Source organism: Artemia sp. Qi Xiang Cuo, chromosome 21 (assembly GCF_049724085.1).
Source record: "Artemia sp. Qi Xiang Cuo chromosome 21, ASM4972408v1, whole genome shotgun sequence".
NCBI lineage: Eukaryota > Metazoa > Arthropoda > Branchiopoda > Anostraca > Artemiidae > Artemia > Artemia sp. Qi Xiang Cuo.
In genome coordinates this window covers 5,103,209-5,123,228 of record NC_142814.1, presented here as the reverse complement: position 1 = coordinate 5,123,228, position 20,020 = coordinate 5,103,209, and the positions used below count along the sequence as shown (strand labels likewise).

Sequence of the window (20,020 nt, the reverse complement as noted above, 5' to 3'; positions counted from 1 at the left end):
AATTCGGCAGTGAAAATACTATCAACATTTGGACAAAATAATACAAAATGTGTTATGTGTTTTATCATAATTGAAGGTGCTATGAACGCAATGCCGAATTTAAATCTTTAGAACCTCTAGGGCACAAACGTTTTGGCACCCCTGGGCCCAAGTTATTTTTTTTCGGGGAGACAGAGAAATTTACGTGAACATCCCTTCAATTCGGGAATAGTAGAAGCCCTGAACAGAAGGTCACAGACGAGTGATGAGCCAAAAATAATGCAAGATAGAAGTGATACTGAGCTGCCAGCTGCCATTCTTGGAAGACATCTGAAAGTTTATAAGCGGCTACGGAATTCATGTGCTGTTCTAGAATCACTTTTCTGTGAATAGGCAGCGCAGCAGCAAAGTACAAATGGCACTTTTTCGGTGATAGATCACATCTGTTTAGTATTGTTAAGAAAAAAATCACTCATTGTTTTTTTGCGCCCCTTGGCATGGTCCAGCCCTAGATCCAGGTCATCTGGCCCTATATGCAAGTTCTGGCTTGTATGAACGTATGAGACAAACACCCGATGCTGGGTAAATAAATTCCCACATTAACCGAATCGTAAACAGTAAGTTTTTCACAGTGGAACATAGATTGAAAAAGAGCAAGTTTGTTTATTTTATAAACGCAAGGTTTTTAAGACTGTGACACCTATTGTAACTTTCCGTTTAAAACGTTTGATTGGAAAAAATACTAAAATTGTCATTTTCAAACCCAAAGTGTCACCTAGGATGAAAAGTATCAAAAAAGCAATAACAAAGCCTTATTAGAAGCCCTTGAACCTTTTGAATCAAAACTTGTGACTTTCTACCATTTCGCAGTAAAAGCCTTTGAGCCATAAAACTAAACCATAAAACTAAAAACCCTAAGCCATAACCATAAAAAAAACCTGTGACAATAGACAAGGCAGGTGAGGCCAAACGTTTTTAACGCTATCTATTATTTAAATATTAAAAATGGCAAAATATTTGAATTTCCCCCCTAAAAGACCTACAAATTCTGAATACAAGAAAACTAGAAAACCAAGTAATGTAACCTATATCCATTTACCTGCTTGCCAGTATGCTTCTATTGTAATAATTGCCAAGATAGGTGTATGTATGGGCTTTTGTAATAACCTATGATTTAGTTTCTGTAAAATAGGCTAGGCCTTTTGATCTCTGTTAGGCATAATTTATCTTAGGTTTAAGGTCTAGGACAGAAATCGGAAAACAAAAACACCATAAGTGGTGTTCACAAGTGTGTCTAGCTAGAATCCCATGTCTAGATACATTTCTAGCCAGAATCCAATGTCTAGGCAACAACCATTCACATGTAAAATTTGGTGCTTAGCTAAAACTACAAATTTATTTTCAAATTGTCATTTCTAGCCAATCAACAGAGCTTATGCAGCAAAACTTTCAAATATTATAATCACTATTTTTACTGTCACAAGCTAATGGATAAGATAAGCAAAACAATTGCCTTGGTGTGCTTCATTATTACGTCTGGTGTTGTGTAGGCTATTTGCCTAAAATGAAAAAAACAATTAACAAGAAAATAAAAATTAAATTTCAGTTTACAAACATAAACAAAAATGATGAAAATAGTCAATCTTGACACATTCTGATTGGCTGTAGGCTAATCGAAAATACTAGACATCGAGTTCTAGAGTCTAGAACTAAATCTCTAGCCAAGCACCTTGTCTAGCATGTCTAGCTAGGTGCCATATTTCACTTGTGAAGTCATTGCCTAGACATTAGATTCTGGCTAGACACGTGTTAGGCATGGGATTCTAGCTAGACATGCTTGTGAATGCTGCTTTATAGCTTTGAACCTCCCCTTCAACAATTTCTAAGGAATAGCTGAAGGTTTTAAGTTACAACTTCTGGGGGATGTTGAAGGATCACCAAGCTCCCCTTGCCCTTTTTAGATGCCCCCTTCCCTCAACACCAATAGAAATTTTGAAAAAAGCCATTTTGTTATATATAGGCTAGTCAAAATTCCAATGATCATGACTCTACTGATGCTGTTGCCCCACAGCCCCAAGGAAAGGATTGTAAATTGTCCAATTTGCCCATTGTATACATGCAGGATACATTACTGGGGAAAGGAGAACTGTTTGATTCTGGGTCTTGTCCAAAATGGCTATGGGTAAATATCTTCAGTATGGCTGAGGCTACTGAATAAATATCTTCAGTATGGCTGAGGCTATTTGGTTTAAGCTTTAAGGGTATGCTGAATGATGTTTTGAAAATTTATTAGAGGGCAACTAGCCCCCTTCCATGCCCTTTTTAGCTGCTATCCCCCAAAGATATCCAATCAAATTTGAAATAACTACCTTGTTCAAAATAGTATAAAGGTCAGAGAACTATGCCTCAAGGAATGACATATCCCCCTACAGGCCCTGGGGCAAGGGCTTTAAGTATGCAAGTTGCCCATTGTCTACATATAATGTTTATCATTGGGAAATAGGGAATTTGTCTGGTCCTGGGCTTCTGAAAGGTTTGGTGATGGGTACTATGGTAATACTTTCAGGAAATTTTGAGGATGCTCCCTCAAAAGCTCCCGACACAGATATTGGAGAGGTAATGCCATAATAATGTATAAGCTTTCAATTGCCAACTCCTGTTGAAAGTCCTTTCAACTTGATCAATCCTTCAGGGAAAGGAGGCATAGCAAGAAGTTATCATAGAAGAAATTATATATCCCAGTTTACAGTTGCTACTTCTCCAATAGAGGGGTAGCATATCCTGCTGTAACAGCTGTCATTCCCCTCTTGGTTGATGCATTTAAGTGTATTGTAATCAAGAGTTAATCCATCAAATTATGGAAGTTTGGGTGGGACACCATTGAATCAATGCCTCCTTATAATAAGTGACCTGTGGCTTCACAAGATTATTCCTTACTTTAATGTATGATCAATTTAATATATCATGTTTCCTTTAGAAGTAGAATTCCTTTAGAAGCTACAGACAAAAATAGAATAAGTATAATCTTCTAATCTTGCAAATTGAAAATCCTTCATGACAATCCTACATGCCACATACTTGTGTGGCATGTACAGCTTGTATCAAAATGTACAAAGTATGAAAGATGTTTCCATAAAACCATCATAGAGTTTGAATCCTAAAAAAATATTCTTCTTCTTATGTATTTTGTGAGAGGCCACTTTCTGTCACCTGGTGTATATCTCAGAACATTGGCGCATGCTACCTGGTGTAGGCCTACCTCATTTCTGAAAGTGGAAGCCCCTTCAATTTTTTGTGTTGCATAGAGAGGCATGCAGACTTACATATTAATTTTGCTATAAAACTTGCATACTATGAATCAGAATCCTTCTTATGTGAATTATTATTAAATCCTTAAAAAACTAGTGTGTTTGAAATACATGGCACAGAGGACAGACAGTATTTTGTTAAAGGGAGAAGGAGTTGAATTCCAAAAATAGGCAAATTGGCAAAATATAAGACATTGTAGATAAAAGTCAGAACAATTTCAAGGAGAATGGGGACAGGGACCTGAAAATACTCTACATGCACCCCATCCTAAGAACTAATCACTAAAGTAGTACCAAAGTAGGCTAGTCACTAAAGTAGTACCAAAAATTTTGGATACTACTTTAAAAACAATCATAAATATTTACTTATTTTATTCCAAAAGGCATGCTTCTTCACTTTACCTCTATGCTAACATTTCACAACAGCAAATGCTGCTTAAGCAGCAAAGGAAAGATTAGTGCTATTGTAAAACATAAAGGGGGTTGTATATGTGTCCATCAAGGGGGTGATAGAGGCAAAGCCAAGTAATGTGCCTTTAGGAATGAGATAAGCAAATATTTATGATTGTTTTAAAGAAGTTTTCATAATTTTTTTAGGGTTACCATCAAATAGTCCCCAAGTGTTAACTATTACCGAAATAGCACTGATTAGTTAGAGGATCAAATGGTATACCTCTTATTTTTATATGATTTCTGTCTAAGGCTATGACCTAGAACACAATTTTTTCTAGTATTTTTCAAGTCTACAATGAGGATGGAAAAATTTTCAAATACTTTTTAGGGCTAGGCACTAAGATAGTGAGCTTTTTTTTTTTTATAAATCTCTGAAATGCTCAATTAATTTCTGACTTAGATAAAAACCTTGTTCAAGCAGTGCCTAATTTTGGCCAGAGGGTACTGATTATAATATGTCTTTCTTAACCTTGTACACCAGGCTCCTAATCTTGGGTGTGATGTAGATAATTTTTGATAATTGGGGTTGGTTGACTACTATCTTGGGATACTTTTTCTCAACATTTTAAGCCTAAGCAGAAGTTAACCTTACACATTGCCTACCCTATCTAAACAGAATTATTGTTTTTCATAGTACTTCTCCTAGATTGATTTTGTCTGTGATTAAGATTCTTTGTTTGGACATCAAGATCCAGTGTCCAAGATTTGGCAGTAGGGCTGTTTTTTTACTCATCAATGTGCTAAGATCTTACATCTTTTGTCAGAAAACACTTAAAAGTAAAATCTTTGAACTAAGATCTTACATCTTTTGTCATTTTTATGCAAACGTCTTTCATTATTTTGCTCTGATCAGTGGTCTGAGAACAATGATGAGTATATAATCAAGTTCTCTCATCATTGTTCTATATCACAGAACACTGGCGTTCTGCACACTTTTTGCTAACATCAGTGAGCTGTAAGATATTAGAACAAAGATGAGTTAAAAAACGATAATCTTTACAGAAAGATGCAAGATCTTAGTGCTAAAAAATTACCCTAGTATTTTCCTAGATTAGGCTTAAGTCAAAAATGTATATCTGTGATTAATCTCTATTATTACTCCTTAGAGCATTTCAAATAGTTAGCATTATATATAGCTGAAATATTGAAACTAATGATCAACTTTCTGAGAGACTTTGGTCAAATCCAATGCTTTAAAAATTGGAAAATTTGATTTACTTTGCTAGGTAGAAAGTGAACAAACGACCTGCTGTGTATTTTTATGCTCTTTCCAAATGTAGCCTACTAATTGCTTCATTTGCAAACTTCATTTTGAGCCCTTGAGGGGCTCTTATACAAACACCTTGTTTCTACCCCAAAATTACTTCATTACAACCCAAACAAAAGAAAAACATAAGCAAACAGAAATGGCTATTACCCCCCACATGGACAGCCATGTCCAGAGGTACCCAAATTGACCCCCTCCCCCTACTTAATGGCTAGAAAGATGTTTCTCTCTTTCTTTGTTTATGTTTTGAATAAAATGACAATTTCTTATTATTATTTACTGTTTAACATAAAATCCAATGTTCAGAGACACATTCTTCAATTATCTCTAACACATGAATAATCTCTTCATTATCAAGTATAATCAGCTTCACAATTTACAAGTTTTTTAGTTTTACCATTTTACCAGTAGGATAGAAGTAAAAACAAAATATGTTTCAAATGGCTTTCATTTAACAAAATTGATTTAAAAGTTAGCAAAATCATGCATTGTTTTAAAGCAACTAAATTGAATTAAAAGAAAACCAACTGAATTTGTTTAAAAAAAAGTTGAATATACTTGATTGAGATATGTGGAGTCACCAGTGGGGTCCTGCAGGGTTGTGTCTTAGGACCTGTCCTTAATATCTATATGATATTTTTCAATTAAATACAAATCATCTCACTCTCTATGCTAATGACTCAACGTTGTTTTGTGCAGTCAACCATGAGCCACTGCAAGTGGATCTCTACCATATTCAAAACTGGGTAAAATCATAGCAGATGAGTTTCAATATTGACAAATTGACAAGTCGAATCCAGGTTTTAAGTGTATAATGCTCAATCCTGCTATAAACAACATTCAAAAGTTTCAAAATGGGATGATGAAAGGGATCTTGGGATTGTTGTTGACAACCAGTGTAATTTCCCTTCAAACTGCAAGAAGGTTGTGTCTCATGCAAACTCTGTCCTTTCAAACTTGAAAAAACTATATTCAGTAGACCTGTGCTTGGTTATGAAATGTGCATAGCATCACCAGGATACAGGGGTAATGTACATCTTCTGGAAGGGATGCAAAGGAAATCCACAAGGGCAGTAACACAGATGAGAGACAAGCCTTATGATGAACATTTGAAGAAGATGAAATTATCTAGACTGGTTTACAGATGACAAAGAGCTGATATGCTTACGACATATAAGCTTACTTCACAAGAACACCCCCCCCCCCCTAATTGTTTGTCAACTTCCTAGAATATAGGCACTGACTGAATGAAATATAAAAAGAAGCTGTTCAAGCCATCTGTCAAAACTCAACACTGACAATAGTTGTTCTCCTGCTGTGTAGTAAACCTGCTGTGTAGTAAACCTGTAGTACTTGTTCTGAACAGAATGGTGCTCCCTGGAAGTACCAGTGGGATGCATTTGATGTTTCATCATTCACATCATCAAGTATGGAGCAATTTACAGACAAGATGGATCATAATTTGCTCTAAAGTGAAAATTAAGGCAATTAATTAATTAAGGTAGTGCCCAATTTGCATGTTGCTTTCAAGCTACAGAGATGAATTTGTGATTAAATTTACTCCATACAACAGGAATATTTAAGCCTCATTCAATGTTCTTTCTGAAAATAACAATTACTGCTGTCAGAATTGTATCCTAGTCCCAATGCTAATGGGTGTGAATATAGCCCTAGCCTGTATGCCAAAGTTTGGGCTAAACCTAACCCTGTTTGGAGGGGGGGCTGGAAATCAATTGTAACAGCATTAATTATTGCATTTGCAAAGAAAATCGAATGTCTTATCATATGGTTTATTTTATTTCTCTGTGGTTTCCATCTTACACTACAAACTTATTGCAACAAAATTAAATATAATTTAAAAATTAAATTAAAAATAAATGAAACTAAAAACAACTTATAGGGATCAAGATGGAGTTGATAATTTTAAAGACCAGGGGCTCATACAGAGAAATTAACAGATCTAAAATTACTAAACAGATCTTAAACAGATCCCTAAACAGATCTTAAAATTACTTTAAAGTAATAAGAAATTTTTACTTATCTCCCCCCTTTTAATTAACTAAGTAAGTATTTGTGATAGTTTTAAAGTAGTTTTCAGAATTCTCTTGGGTTTCCTTCTAATGGTCTCTTGCTCTTATCAACTACCATCGAATTTGCAACAGAAGCTATCTCATTAGAAAGAACATTGAAAGGCATGTAAAGTGAAGTGTTCATCTATTAGCTAGTAAATTAATTAAAACTGTCCTAAATTTACTGACCTTTCTTGTTGCAAAGAGAACTCAGTGCTGACTGGCTGTTGCAGCTAGGTAAGTCCTGGATTGGTGTTAAAGCAAGCTAAGTTCTGACTTAGCAAAAACGAGCTTAGTTTGAGTTGCAGTCTTACTTGGAGCAAAACCTGGCTAAGTCATGACTCAATGCAGCAATGAGCTAAGCACTTCACCACTGCAAGAATGTGATACGTTTTGAATTGGTCTTTATCATTACTAGTGCTTCTGGATCCCAAGAGAATGTCCGCATTATTCATTGCTGGAATTTGGATGTGTGTTGCAACACACTTGAACAAGAGTGATCAGCAGAATCTAGAGTATACCCAAAGATGGGTGACAAAAGCTGTTGACAGATGCAAGAATCTCAACTACTCATCTTGATTAAATAAGCTACAGCTCCCAACATTCATGTACATATGCTTGAGGGGTGATGTCATATTGACTTGTAAACTTTTGATTACCAGCTCCTCCTATCAAAAAGCCCTTCCAACTTGATAAATCCTTCAGGACAAGGGGCATAGTAAGAAGTTATCCTGGAAGAGAGCATATTCCAAAGTCTGAAACCAATGCTTCTGCAATAGAGTGGTAGCCCATCTTAATAATCTCCCGGGGATAGTTTTTACTGCCACCTCTATTCATGTATTTATGATTGCTGTTTAAAAGAGTTGGACCACTAAGCTAAGGAAGACAGAGTGGGACGCCATTGAGTCAGTGCCTCCACATAAAGAATGACCAGCAACTACAGGATCATTCCTTATTTTGCTGGATAATTTGATTTAAGATAATTAAGATTATCATTAATGGTAATTGGCCAACCATTGTTATTTGCATTCCAGATCACCTTAAAAAAAAAAAAACCAAACTAAATGACCATGGATTGTTTAATTTACATATAGGCTACTGGCATTTCTTCATTAAGATTTTGAGTATTTTTCATTTATGAAAGTAAGAATGGTGAAAACATTTCAAACATATTTTATTGTGTCCGGGTCTTGAGAAGGCATACTAGTTATCAGCCCTACTCATGTTAATTTATCCTTGTTTTGAGTTTGACTTGGCTGTTTATTGTAATTTCTGTTTGTTTTGAATTTCATTTATTTATTGATAGATATTTGTGGTAGTTTTACACTTGGAAGATCATTTGATTATATTTTTGCTCATTCTTGGCTTAATGGAGCTCTTTACTTTTCTTAGAAAAACTTGTCTTGTGGAAAAAGTTTTTTAAATTAATTTTTGTTCGTTATTTCGAAAGAGGGCTACAGCCATGAAAGGGGGCTGTAGGGGTGGTTATCCTCAAAGACATCATTTCTGGACCTTTCACGCATGTTTAGCAAAATTGATATCTCAAAGTTATGATTGGATGTGTTTGGAGAAATGTTGGGCATGGCAGAGGGTCTAGTTGCTCTCCAATCACTTTTGACTATTGGAAAGAGCACTAACCCTTTCAGTTTCCAATCGAATGAACTCTTCGAACTTTCTACGACTACAAGTTACCATCTCAAAATTTCTATCAGATGCATTTCGGAAAATTACGAGGTGTGTGTGTGTGTGGGGGGAGGGGTATCCAGCCTCTGATTACTGGATCTTAAAAAGGGCACTAGAACATCTGATTTCCAATCAAATGAGCCCATTCTGGAGTTTTTACGATCACCCTTTCAATTCATACCTTATATGCTCCCAGGGCATAAGTTATAACCCTTGCCCTGAGGGTTGTGGGGGGGGGGGTTGTCATCCTCAAAGACAATTTCCAGACCTTTCAATTACGTTGAACAAAATGGCAATCTCAAGATTTTGAATGGATGTGTTTTGGGAAATGGTGGGCATGGGAGGGGGGTTAGTTGCCGTCCAATCACTTCTGACTATTTAAAAGGGCACCACCCCTTTCAATTTTCAATCGAATGAGCTCTTTTCGAAGTTTCTACAACAACAAATGGCCATCTCAAAATTTATAAAAGATGCATTTTGGGAAAATACGAGGTGTGTGTGTGGGGGGGGGGGTATCCACCCTCCAGTCTGTCTGAATATCAAAAAGGGCAATCAAATTTCTGATTAGCAATCCAACGAGCCTTCTCTGAAGTTTATATGATCACCATTTCTATTTAAACCTTAAATGCCCCAGGATATAAGTTACAACCCTAACTCTGAGGGCTGTGGGGGGGGGGGTTTCATCCTCAAAGACATAATTTACATAACTACGTTGGACAAAATGGCTATCTGAAAATTGTGATTGAATGTGCTCGGGGAAATGGTGGGCGAGGGAGGGGGTTAATTGCCCTCCAATCACTTTTGACTATTAAAAAGAGCACTAGCCCTTTAATTTCCAATCGAATGAGCCCTTATCGAAGTTTCTTCAACAATTCCTTCGATACGAACTGCCCAGTCAAAAAAAAACAAAAAAAAAAAACATTGTGCCCACATTGCTCTTTATATAAGAGCAATTTATGCTCTTTTATAGCAAATTTTATCCCTATGATATAGGATAAAAATTTTAGTTGTGTAAATTGTTTATTGGAAAACAATTTATCATAACCAATAATTATTGCCTCCTGGACTACAGTCTATGATTTCCTCCAATAAAACCATTAGTCATGTGGTGTAACTGCAATATTTAATATTGAATCTTTGTTTTTCCATTTAAACAGACAAAGTTAGTTTGTTAACAGCTTTTGGTCATTAAAATTACTGATAATTAGAGATGAAATGGAGCCACCTCAATCCCCTGTGATATATAGTTTGTCTTTTATTTATTTTACTCTCCCTTTGTATGACATAGGTAATTTCGAAGACCACACTGCCTTTTCATACAAAAAAGGTATATTTCAAAATAATAATAATAAAAAAAATGCAGAGGTTCACATGCCCTTCTCTCTTCCTGATTGACATAGCTGTGTAATGTTTATCTTGGATGACAGTTTGGTGAAAGTTTTGTGCCTTACACGGTGTTTGTGAATCGAACGAGCACCCATTCGAGGACGTTCTATTTTCGGTTTGGCCCTAGTTTGCATGCCCTAGTCGGGACGTCCCACCCATTCGACGACGTTCTACTTTAGGTTTAGCCCTAATTGGGACGTCCCACCCATTTGAGGACGTTCTACTTTGGGTTTGCCCTCTTTTCCCCCCACAGATATCAGTGTGAGTGCCTGAATTGCTGTCGAAACACACTTAAGCAAGTGGATAAATTATTTTGTTGCTACTGTGGCACAATCTTATAGAGGGAGTGGAATTTTAGGCGGGGGCAAGTGACAGTTTGGTGATAGTTTTTTCCCTTAAACTAGTTTTTGTGAATCTTTTTTGTTTGCTCTATAGAGATCTGAGCAAGTGTTCATCCTTCAAAAATAGTTTTAAGCTATATTTTTAAGCCCTCTAAGCCCTCGCAAAAAAGACTAATTTGTGTTTTTTTTTCAGAAATATTGAATTTGCCATGGACAATGAAGAATGTGACATTGACACTTTGCTTTCCCTAATTGATGATGATGATGCTGAAGAATCAAATGAGACTGAGAAGGCTACCTCAGTACCGGAGGAAACTCAGGAATCAGAAACTAGTGCATTGGAAGGAAAATTGAAAGCTATGCAAGAAGAAATGGAAAAACTCCAAAAAGCTTTAAAAAATAAAAAACAGGGTATTTCTGAAATCGATTTATTCGAAAAAAATACCAATAAACCTGATAACTGTCATCAAAGTCTTTTGCTACCTCAATCTGGAAGGACTGCAAAAGTTATTGACAGTGGACTACTAACCTCATCAATAATTAAAAAAGAACTGTCAAACAAAGAAAAGGAGAATATACTGAAAAGTCTTAAAAAGCCTAGTAGTGAAATACATTCAGGGGATACAGACTCGTCTGATGATGAAGAGCGACGAAATCATGAAACTAAATATAATGAATATGGAAAAGAATTAAAAAAGCTGCAAAAGAAATATGAACAACCAGATAGGCTGAAGGGTATTGGTGTAGGCAAAGGATGGAAGAATTCAGCATCTCCTGTTGTCAAACTTGGGTTTCACAAAGAAGAAAAATCCTCCATAAATATGTATACATGCAGGTATTCTGGTATAAGGGTTTTAAATCCAGTAATATCAAAGAGCTTTGTGGAAGAAAGGATGGAAGGAAAAAAAATGGTCAGAATGTCTTCTCTAGAAATATTTATCAGATGTGGAGATACCAGTGTGGATTGGGTTACCATGGGTGTGGTTATTAGTAAATCTGAATCTAAAGTTTCACAGAAAGGGAATGCCTATTCCTTATGGAGGGTTTGTGATTTAACTGACTGTTCTAAGATTATAACTCTTTTCTTATTTAGCAGCGCTCAAAAGGATCTGTGGAAAACAGCTGTTGGGACGGTCATTGGTTTATTAAATCCTAGTATATTGAAAGATAGAGAAAGTGGAAAAGAAAAATCAAATCTTTCAATCGACACAGCGACTAAAGTGATGCTCTTGGGCACTTCAGCTGATTTCGGTGTTTGTAAGGGGACTAATAAAAAGGATGGAAGATCGTGTACTAATGTAGTAAATAAATCAACTTGTGAGTATTGTGTTTATCATGTTCAAGCTGAATATAAAAAAACTGCTTCAAAACGATCAGAGATTCAGTCAACATTTTCATCACCCAATGGTCTGCGTAACAAAGTTCTTGGAAAGAGTGAAGTGTTTTATGCTGGTAAATCATTCTCAGCAGTTAAAGAAGAAAAGATTAAAACTGAGAATCTTAATTTGAAACTCAGTTTAGAATCATTGAAGAAAACGAATGATTTGAAAAGAAAAGATGATGAGTTATTAGCACTTCTAAATGGTGGTAATAAAAATACGTCAGCTCAAATTTCTGATTTTAAGCCACCAGTTGAAAGGAAACTTAGTGAAGTAATTAATTTACCCACTCCTGGGGCAAGGAATTTGTTACATTGTTTGACAAAAAAGGAAGAAACTACAAAAGAAAAGCAAAAAAGTATGGGAAGTGCTAAAAGTTTTCTCAGTCAGCAGTTGAATTTAAAGGAGTTACAGTCCCCAAAAGTTGGAAGAGATTTAGGTGGTGATTCATTTTTAGAATTTGATTTATCAAAGTCAAAAGTAGCTCTTCCCTCAGACTTGGCTAAATTAAAAGCCATTGAAATATTAAAAAAGAAGGGTTCAGCTGCTAAATCCGATCCTAATGCTATCTCTAAAGTGGATGTGGCAAAAAGACAGGAGATTGTCAAAAGAAAGTTAGATGGCTCTAGTTTAGAAATTAAAAAACCGCAAGAAATTGTGAAAAGATCTAAGCTAGATAGTCTAAGGTCAGTTGAACTAGAAAAAATTAAGAATGCAACTTCGTCACATGCTGATCTGATTGAACAACTTGAAGATGAAGAACAAGAAAAGTACTTTTCAAAGTTGGAAAAGAAAGAACAGCTGGAAAAGAAAATGGAAGAAACATTTGAGGTAAGTTGGTAGTGGATTACCAAGGAGGTACACAGACACACAGGAGGGTCAAAAATTGATAAATTTGGTTGTTGACTACAATTTTTCAGGATGGGAGACCCTTTTCAAAGCTCGGAAATATCAAGGAGTGAATCTAACTTATTTCCAGATAGAGGCACCACACCTCATTAGTAGTTGATCTTAAACTACTAGCAACATTTAAAGTGTCAAATTGGGCACTTGTAAGGTAAAAAAGATAAAGAATACAGCACTATACTTTACAGTCCCAACTGGCAGTGATGATCTCTGTTTCATGGACCTTCAGTTTGAATTGCAAAGAGGGGGGGGGGGGCGGAGGCAGCCATCTTGTACTTTTGACACCCTTCCTGTTTACCTTCCCCAGGCTTTTTCATTTTGATTCTTGCTGAACTTACGCAATCACGCCACAGACATTTATTACAAACCAAATAACCAGGGACATGAACCCCTGTCCTCATGGACAAAGAATTTCGAGTCTAGCATGCTAGGCTAGGACTACTATGCTACATGACTACTAGACTAGGACTACTACTAGACTAGGACTACATGCCTACTAGGCTAGGATGGCTATCCACTCAGTTACCTGTGCTGGGATTTATTTCTGTTCTAAGTTTTTTTCTGAGATGTAAAGGGGTGAAAATTGAAAAATAAAGAAATTATATGAAAAACACAAGAATAGGAGAAAAGTAAATCATAGGTCGTGATCAGTGCTGCATCCAGGATTTTGTTGAGGGGGGGGGGTAAAAAAAACGTATCAAAAATGTGTTTATAGGCATGTGCATTTTTTTACGTTTTTACAAGCCGGACAAATATTTCGAGAGGGGATTCAAACCCTCTAACGCTCCCCCTGGATACGGCCTAAGTCATGGTATTTTGGTATGTACAGAAGTACATGAGTTCTATTCTTTTATTAATTAAATAAAAAATTCAAGTTTTTTTAACTGAAAGTAAGGAGAAACATTAAAACTCAAAACGAACATAAATTATTCTGTATATGAGGGGGTAGCCCCCTCCTCAACACCTTGCTCTTTATGCTAAAGCTTTTAAAACTTTTAAAAAAGCTTCCTATTCTAATTAAACGGCCCTTGTGTTTCAGGAGCCGTTCTTTAAAAAAAATGGGACAAACATTCAAACTTTAGCGTAAAGATCAAGGTTTTGAGGAGGGGGCAACCCCTTAGAATACAGAATAATTTTCGTTCGGTTTTGAATTTTAATGTTGCTCCTTACTTTCATTAAAAAAAACTTGTTCTTGTTTTAATGTAATATCTGATTGGATTTTCAAATAATGCCAGTTAATCTGGCTCACCCTCCATGAAAAATCCCTCCCCCCCCCCCCTAACGAATAATTGTCCATGGAAATTTCCTCTCACGTAAAATACACCCCCCCCCCATAAAATTTCCTCCAGACAGTTCCATCCTCACTGCAAATAGCCCCCCACTGTAAAATTTCTTGCAGACAATGAAGCCTAAAAAATTCTCCTTAGCATACTTTCGTTTAAAAAAGACTTGCATTTCTAATCGTTTTCTCGATCACTCTGGAAATCCCCCCTTCTGTGGAAGTTTTTCCTGGAAACCCAAACACGTTGAAGAAGTCCCCAGATCATTCCCCCAGAACATCTCCACGTGCAAAATTGAGTTGGCAAAGAGAAAGTAAGACAAATAAAAAGAATTTCTTATAGGAATTTTTTCAAAACGCCCCAATGTAAAATCTTTCCTGGAAATTTCCCCCCCCCCCCCGAAAATTTCCCTTCCCATGGGAAATTTTCCCTATGAAAATCCACCCCAAGCACAAAATCCCCCTCCCCCCCCAAAAATAATGTCTACTTCCCAATAGCAAGTACTATACACAAACAATGGGCAAATGTCATAATTTACATGCCTCACCTCACGGACTGTGGGGGGTCATGTTACCACTTAAGACATATTTATTGGATCTTTCAACAATGTTGAACAAAATGACTATTTCAATATTTTGATTGGACAACTTTGGGGGAAAAAGGGGCATGGGTGGGTGGCTAGTTGTCGTCTAATCTTTTTGGTCACTCAAGGAGAGCACTAGAACTTTTAATTTCCGTTTGAATGCACCCTCCCCGATCTTTTAGGACTATTAATTTGGTACGATCACTCCTGGGAAAGCTAACGAATAAACACGCATCCATGACCTTTCTCCTGGCAAAACAATGCGTTCCTTACTTTGAGTTAAAAAAAACTTTTTTTTTTTATTTAATCTTGTTATAGGCACCAGTAAAAAAACAACACAAATAAATTGTTCAAATAATTTCTTAGGCCCCTCCTTTTACAATTGAAACCAAAATATATTAAAGGTAGGTAGTTTTTCTTTAATAACACAGTTAAAAAATAATTTAATACAAAAATAATAATAGTAAAAATATATATATTTTTCTGTGTTTGCTTTTGATAATGGTTTCTGGATGCGGAGCCAAAATATTTGGAATTTTAATTTTATTTTTATGTTTAAAATTTTTATTCCCTGTCTTGTTATATTTTGTTGCCTATTTTAAATATATTTTTGTTTCAATTACTAAACGAGCTAGTTCTTCATGGTACTGGCACTATTCTTGTCTTTATCTTAGCTCCTTGTGAGCTATTTTGTTGTATTATCCTCGGGATCTGGTCTTACTGTATTGTGAGAGCATATATTAAAATAGCATAAAGATGCACACAGTACGATGGATTCCACAGTTACTATGGACTTGAATCGCTTTCTTTATCAGTTTTGGTTAGGTCTGAAAGGAGGTTAATAGGAAAAATCTCCTTGTGAGTTATTTTGTTGTGCTTTCTTTATCAGTTTTGGTTAGGTCTGAAAGAAGGTTAAAATGAAAAATTTATTGTAATTAAATTGGAAGAAAAGGTTATGAAGAATAGGGAGACAATACAAAAGGTTATGAAGAATTGGGAGACAATTCAAAAGGTTATGAAGAATAGGGAGACAATTCTTAGGAGTGGGGAAAGGGTATTAGAAATTGTATGAAATAGATTCATAGAGAAAGTTCAAGAAAAATGTGTTAGACGCTTTCCAGAGGAATTGTATAAGGACAGCAATAAATGTTCGGGTACTTCTATGATGTATTCCCTACCTAATATCCTTGTAATATGTTTCTCTGACGCTCAATCTTAATGAAATATACCAAAGTAAGATAAAAATATATACTTTAGAAACAAATTTGGGCTATATATTTGCATATTAGGGGGGAGGGGGGTATAGTATAGCGGGTTTGCATGCCTAATTTGTTAGATACAGTTATACTGCATATTATGAAGTAAGAATTGTTTTATAACTTCACACTATCCAAATACTTTACCCCCCCTCGTAATGTGCAAATGTATAGCCCAAATTATGTATTTTCCATCTATTCTGTCACTTCTCTTTGTCTTGTCACGCTAAGCTGAAAGAAACTAGCGAAAATACCGTTCCTATAATGCGTCAATGAATGAACAACTTCAGCGGTAGGGTGTTTATCATACAAGTACCAATATTGTTTGAATGACCTTACATCAAACAATAAGCTATAGGACAAATGCAGTTCGATCCCGTTTTCTTAAGTTATAATGAAAGAAACGATAAGATTGTTAGATCATTTTTTATAGGTGAAGGGGGATAGTTCGTTCGGAATCTTGCTTTTTGACAATCTTGCTTTTTCGGACCAAACAAAAAGCAGTGTGGTCTTCGGTGGAGTCAGAAATGGTCATAACAATATATAACAATAAGTAAAGCGCTGAGAAGAATGGGATGGAGGAGGAGCTTGTGCTGATATGTTGGACTTGAGTTGTTTTGTGGTGTAATAAGTTTAATGGTAGTAATAGCGTAGGGCATTTCAACATGAAGTTTATGCCAAAAAATTATCTTTTAAAGGACTTCTTTGGAACCGTAGCACTTTTGGTTAGGCAAGATACTTGCAATAAGCCTCAAGTGTCCACTTCAAAACTAGCTTAGGCAGTGAGTATTATAGGAATCTGTCTATTCCAACTTCTTTTATACTACTTGTCAAAACTGCATTGAATTCAACCTCAGGTGAAATGAAGCCACCCCAATCCATAGATCAATTTTGCTCTTTCGAGTACAGCCAATACAGGACCTATACCAAAATTCCCCCTCCCCCATTCTGTCAGAAAATAATTTTCTGATCTCTTATCTGCTTGAGAATCAGACTTCCTTGTACCAACAGTCGACACTCTTGTTTAATTCTCAGGACTGCATCTTTGCCGAATGGCATGTTTTTTTAGTCCTGGGTTTGTCGTTATGTATATTTACTGAAATAATAAAGTCTGAATATTATGTTTTGTTTTGATAAAAACGAAGAAGAAATAATAAGTCCGAGGGGTGCCCTCTAAATTGGTGCTCACCTTTATTACTTTGGGGTGAACCTTTCAAAAGATCGAGTTCCCTTGGAGTATCTGAAAGACCTACCCTCCCAGAATTTGTGTATTTCAACCTTCCTGCCGCGCCTGAGAGAATTTTGTTATGGTCCCCTCTATCTAAGCGAAAACACGAGCGGTAGAAGCCAGATAAAAATAAAAGACAAAAACTAACAATGTGAAGATCATAGTGACCAAAGAACCCAAATTGGAAGAAGTAAAAACAACCTAAAAATGCGGAAAGAATAAAACAACAAAAGATAAAATTAAAAGGATTAGAAACATTAAAAGCAAAAAAAAGACCTTATAAAAGTCACATTCTCCCTTTCTTCTCTTTTGTTTATTCTTTGTGATGGCATTCCAATGTGGTTTACGAAATTGAGTCCTTTAATTTATTAATTTGTTTTAATAATTTTTTTATTTAATAATTTAGTATTATTTTTTTTAAATTAATATTTGAATTAATATTAATACATTTTATTTAAGTTTCTTTTTAATTTTTACCGTCATCCTATTCATGCTTATTTACCTTTCAGGTGAAAACAAAGGCTGTGTACTGTAAGCAGTGCAAGTATACTGCGTTTACAGCAGCTGACCGATGTCGAACTGAATTTCATCCATTGAAAGTAATTCATGATGCAGTCAAGAGGTTCTTCAGCTGTAAAAGCTGCAAAAATCGTACAATTGCATTGGACAAGTACCCTCATCATCCATGTAAAAATTGTGGAAGCTCATCTTGGATGAGAGCTTCTATGTATAAAACTAAAGACTCTAAGATTCTTGACTCGGAACAATTATCAGTCCGAGGCGATGAGATTAGCAACCTGGGGAGTCTTAATGTGAAAGTTAATATGAACATTTGATCAAAAGTTGGAAGTTGCCACAAATTTTCCACAGATTCTCATACATTCTGCAAAATCATTACTTCATGTTCTATTGACTTCTGAAGCTTATAAGGCGTCACCCGTTGTGGATTTTTAAGGTACCAGGTGGGTTTTCTTACTGAGAAAGGTATCAAGCATGTTGCCCAATCTTGTGACAGTTCCGGTCGGACCCTAAGCTCCGTGTTGTCGAGCGGATTCCAATTCACTGCGATGCCACAGGATATGTGTAAAGCGGAAGATCAGGAGATCATTATCTCGGAATAATGTCAATTAGAGGCGATGTGATTAACAGTCTGGGGAATCTTATTGTTAAAATTAATATGAAAATATTATCAAAAGCTGAAAATTGCCACAACTCCCACAATGAGTCATAACTCAATGCACATTCATAACTTAAGAAGAAAATTCCAATAAGTTCTAATTACTTATGGAGCTTGGTGTAATAGAATACAATATAACTGAATCTGACATTCATACCTGCAAACAAATGGGTGGCATCTTTGCTAAAAGCAAACTTTAGGGACTTCTTAAGATCCTAATATTCTTAACTCAGGGCAATTACCAGTTCGAGGCGATGTGATTAGCAATCTAAGCAGCCTTTACCTTAGCTTCATTTGGCGAAACTAAGTGAATCTTGTAGCTCCTGCACCTCTCCCTTCGACCCGGAGTGTGATCAAGACTGACCCACCCCCCTTCCCCCCGAAAAAAAAAGTTAGAATTGTTTGCAAAAATTACTTGAAATGTGAAAAAGATAGGTACTTTGCCCTACACATTACTTAAGCATGTACCGACACCACACTCCATCCCCTTTGCCTTGAAATTATTTGACCCTGCAAAAGATTGGTAATTCGTACAAATTATTGCTGTATCTTAAGCGTTGGTCTATAATTCTTTAAGTCATGTCTGGAGTTCTTTTTTGATCAAACGATGTGTTTAAGAGTATTCGTCTCTTATTCATGGTATGAGGTATGAGCGTCTTGCCCTTCAAAATGTGTTCTTTTGTATCTATCACCTCCTTTGTAGGAAAATGCCTGAAACCTCCTCTCCTCAACGAGTCTCTGACTTCTGTGCGACAATGACATCATTTTATACTGTTTTTTTTTATGGATTTCTTTACCTTTGGTTCCCACTGGTGCGATTTTTCTTTTTTTTAACGAAAAACGGCTCACTGATAGCGGATGCGGGAAATTATTAAAAATGTTCACACAGAAACGGTTCACTGCAGCCGTTGAAGCGCAAAGATACTATGTTATATTTAAAAAGCATATACATAAGAATAGACTAAATCAAATTCTAGAAGCCAAGAAAATATTCAAATGGCTAACCTATAATAGCCTTGGCTAACTATGCCTAATGAAAAACATTTTACAAAAATTCGATATGTCCTCTTCTATATCTTTCAGAAATGACAGACCAACACGTATTTTGACGGGACTGTTTTTTATGGATTTCTTTAGTTGGAGCAATGGAACTAGATAACAATTTCTTCCTAGTCCTTTATTTTGATTTAATTCTTAATTATATGGCCCTAGTAGGGGAATTCGAAAGATAATTTGAATCGGATCAGTACTTCTAATCGACCATATCAGTAAGGTGGATAAGTAACTGTTGTCTGATGTAGTCTTTTATGATGTTTTAACACTAGCGTTGTTTTCGCAGGCACGTCAAACGCATTTGGTATTAAGAATTTTGATATGTAATTTTTAAGGTCAATTTATATTTGTTGCATCTTGTTTTTTCAATTCTTTTTCTTAGTAATAAATATTGACTTCGAGTTATATTAATTCGTTTCTCTACTTTTTTTGCCGTTGAGTCATCCTTGTTAGTTGAGTCATCCTTGTTGAGTCATCCTTGTTAGTTCCGATTGGATAATTGGAAACCAACTAATTTTGAATTATTAATGAATATATAACACTGCCGTCACGCCTAAAGATCGTATCTGACATTTTGCCTCTTCTGATATAATGGCCAAAAATCGTTTGGTAGACTGTTCACAAAAGATGAGCATGTTAAAGTATATTCAATCACGCTTTGCATTTCCCGAT

The 20,020-nt window shown here is 35.8% G+C and overlaps 1 protein-coding gene across 1 annotated transcript; it reads left to right on the top strand.

Moving 5' to 3' along the window:
• The first annotated feature begins 996 nt into the window (after positions 1-996).
• Mcm10 (minichromosome maintenance 10 homolog) lies at positions 997-19,753 on the top strand. Its single transcript, XM_089107015.1, has 3 exons — positions 997-1,054; positions 10,680-12,696; positions 17,628-19,753. Exons 2-3 carry the CDS (start codon positions 10,696-10,698, stop codon positions 17,952-17,954), a joined length of 2,328 nt encoding a protein of 775 aa, XP_088963141.1. The 5' UTR covers positions 997-1,054; positions 10,680-10,695; the 3' UTR covers positions 17,955-19,753.
• The last annotated feature ends 267 nt before the right edge of the window (positions 19,754-20,020 follow it).

Excerpts from the sequence above, each read along its gene's own strand:
- Mcm10 (XM_089107015.1), top strand. The coding sequence starts at position 10,696 with ATGGACAATGAAGAATGTGACATTGACACTTTGCTTTCCCTAATTGAT. Across the intron at positions 12,697-17,627 it reads AAATGGAAGAAACATTTGAG|GTGAAAACAAAGGCTGTGTA; the intron begins GTAAGTTGGTAG and ends TTTACCTTTCAG.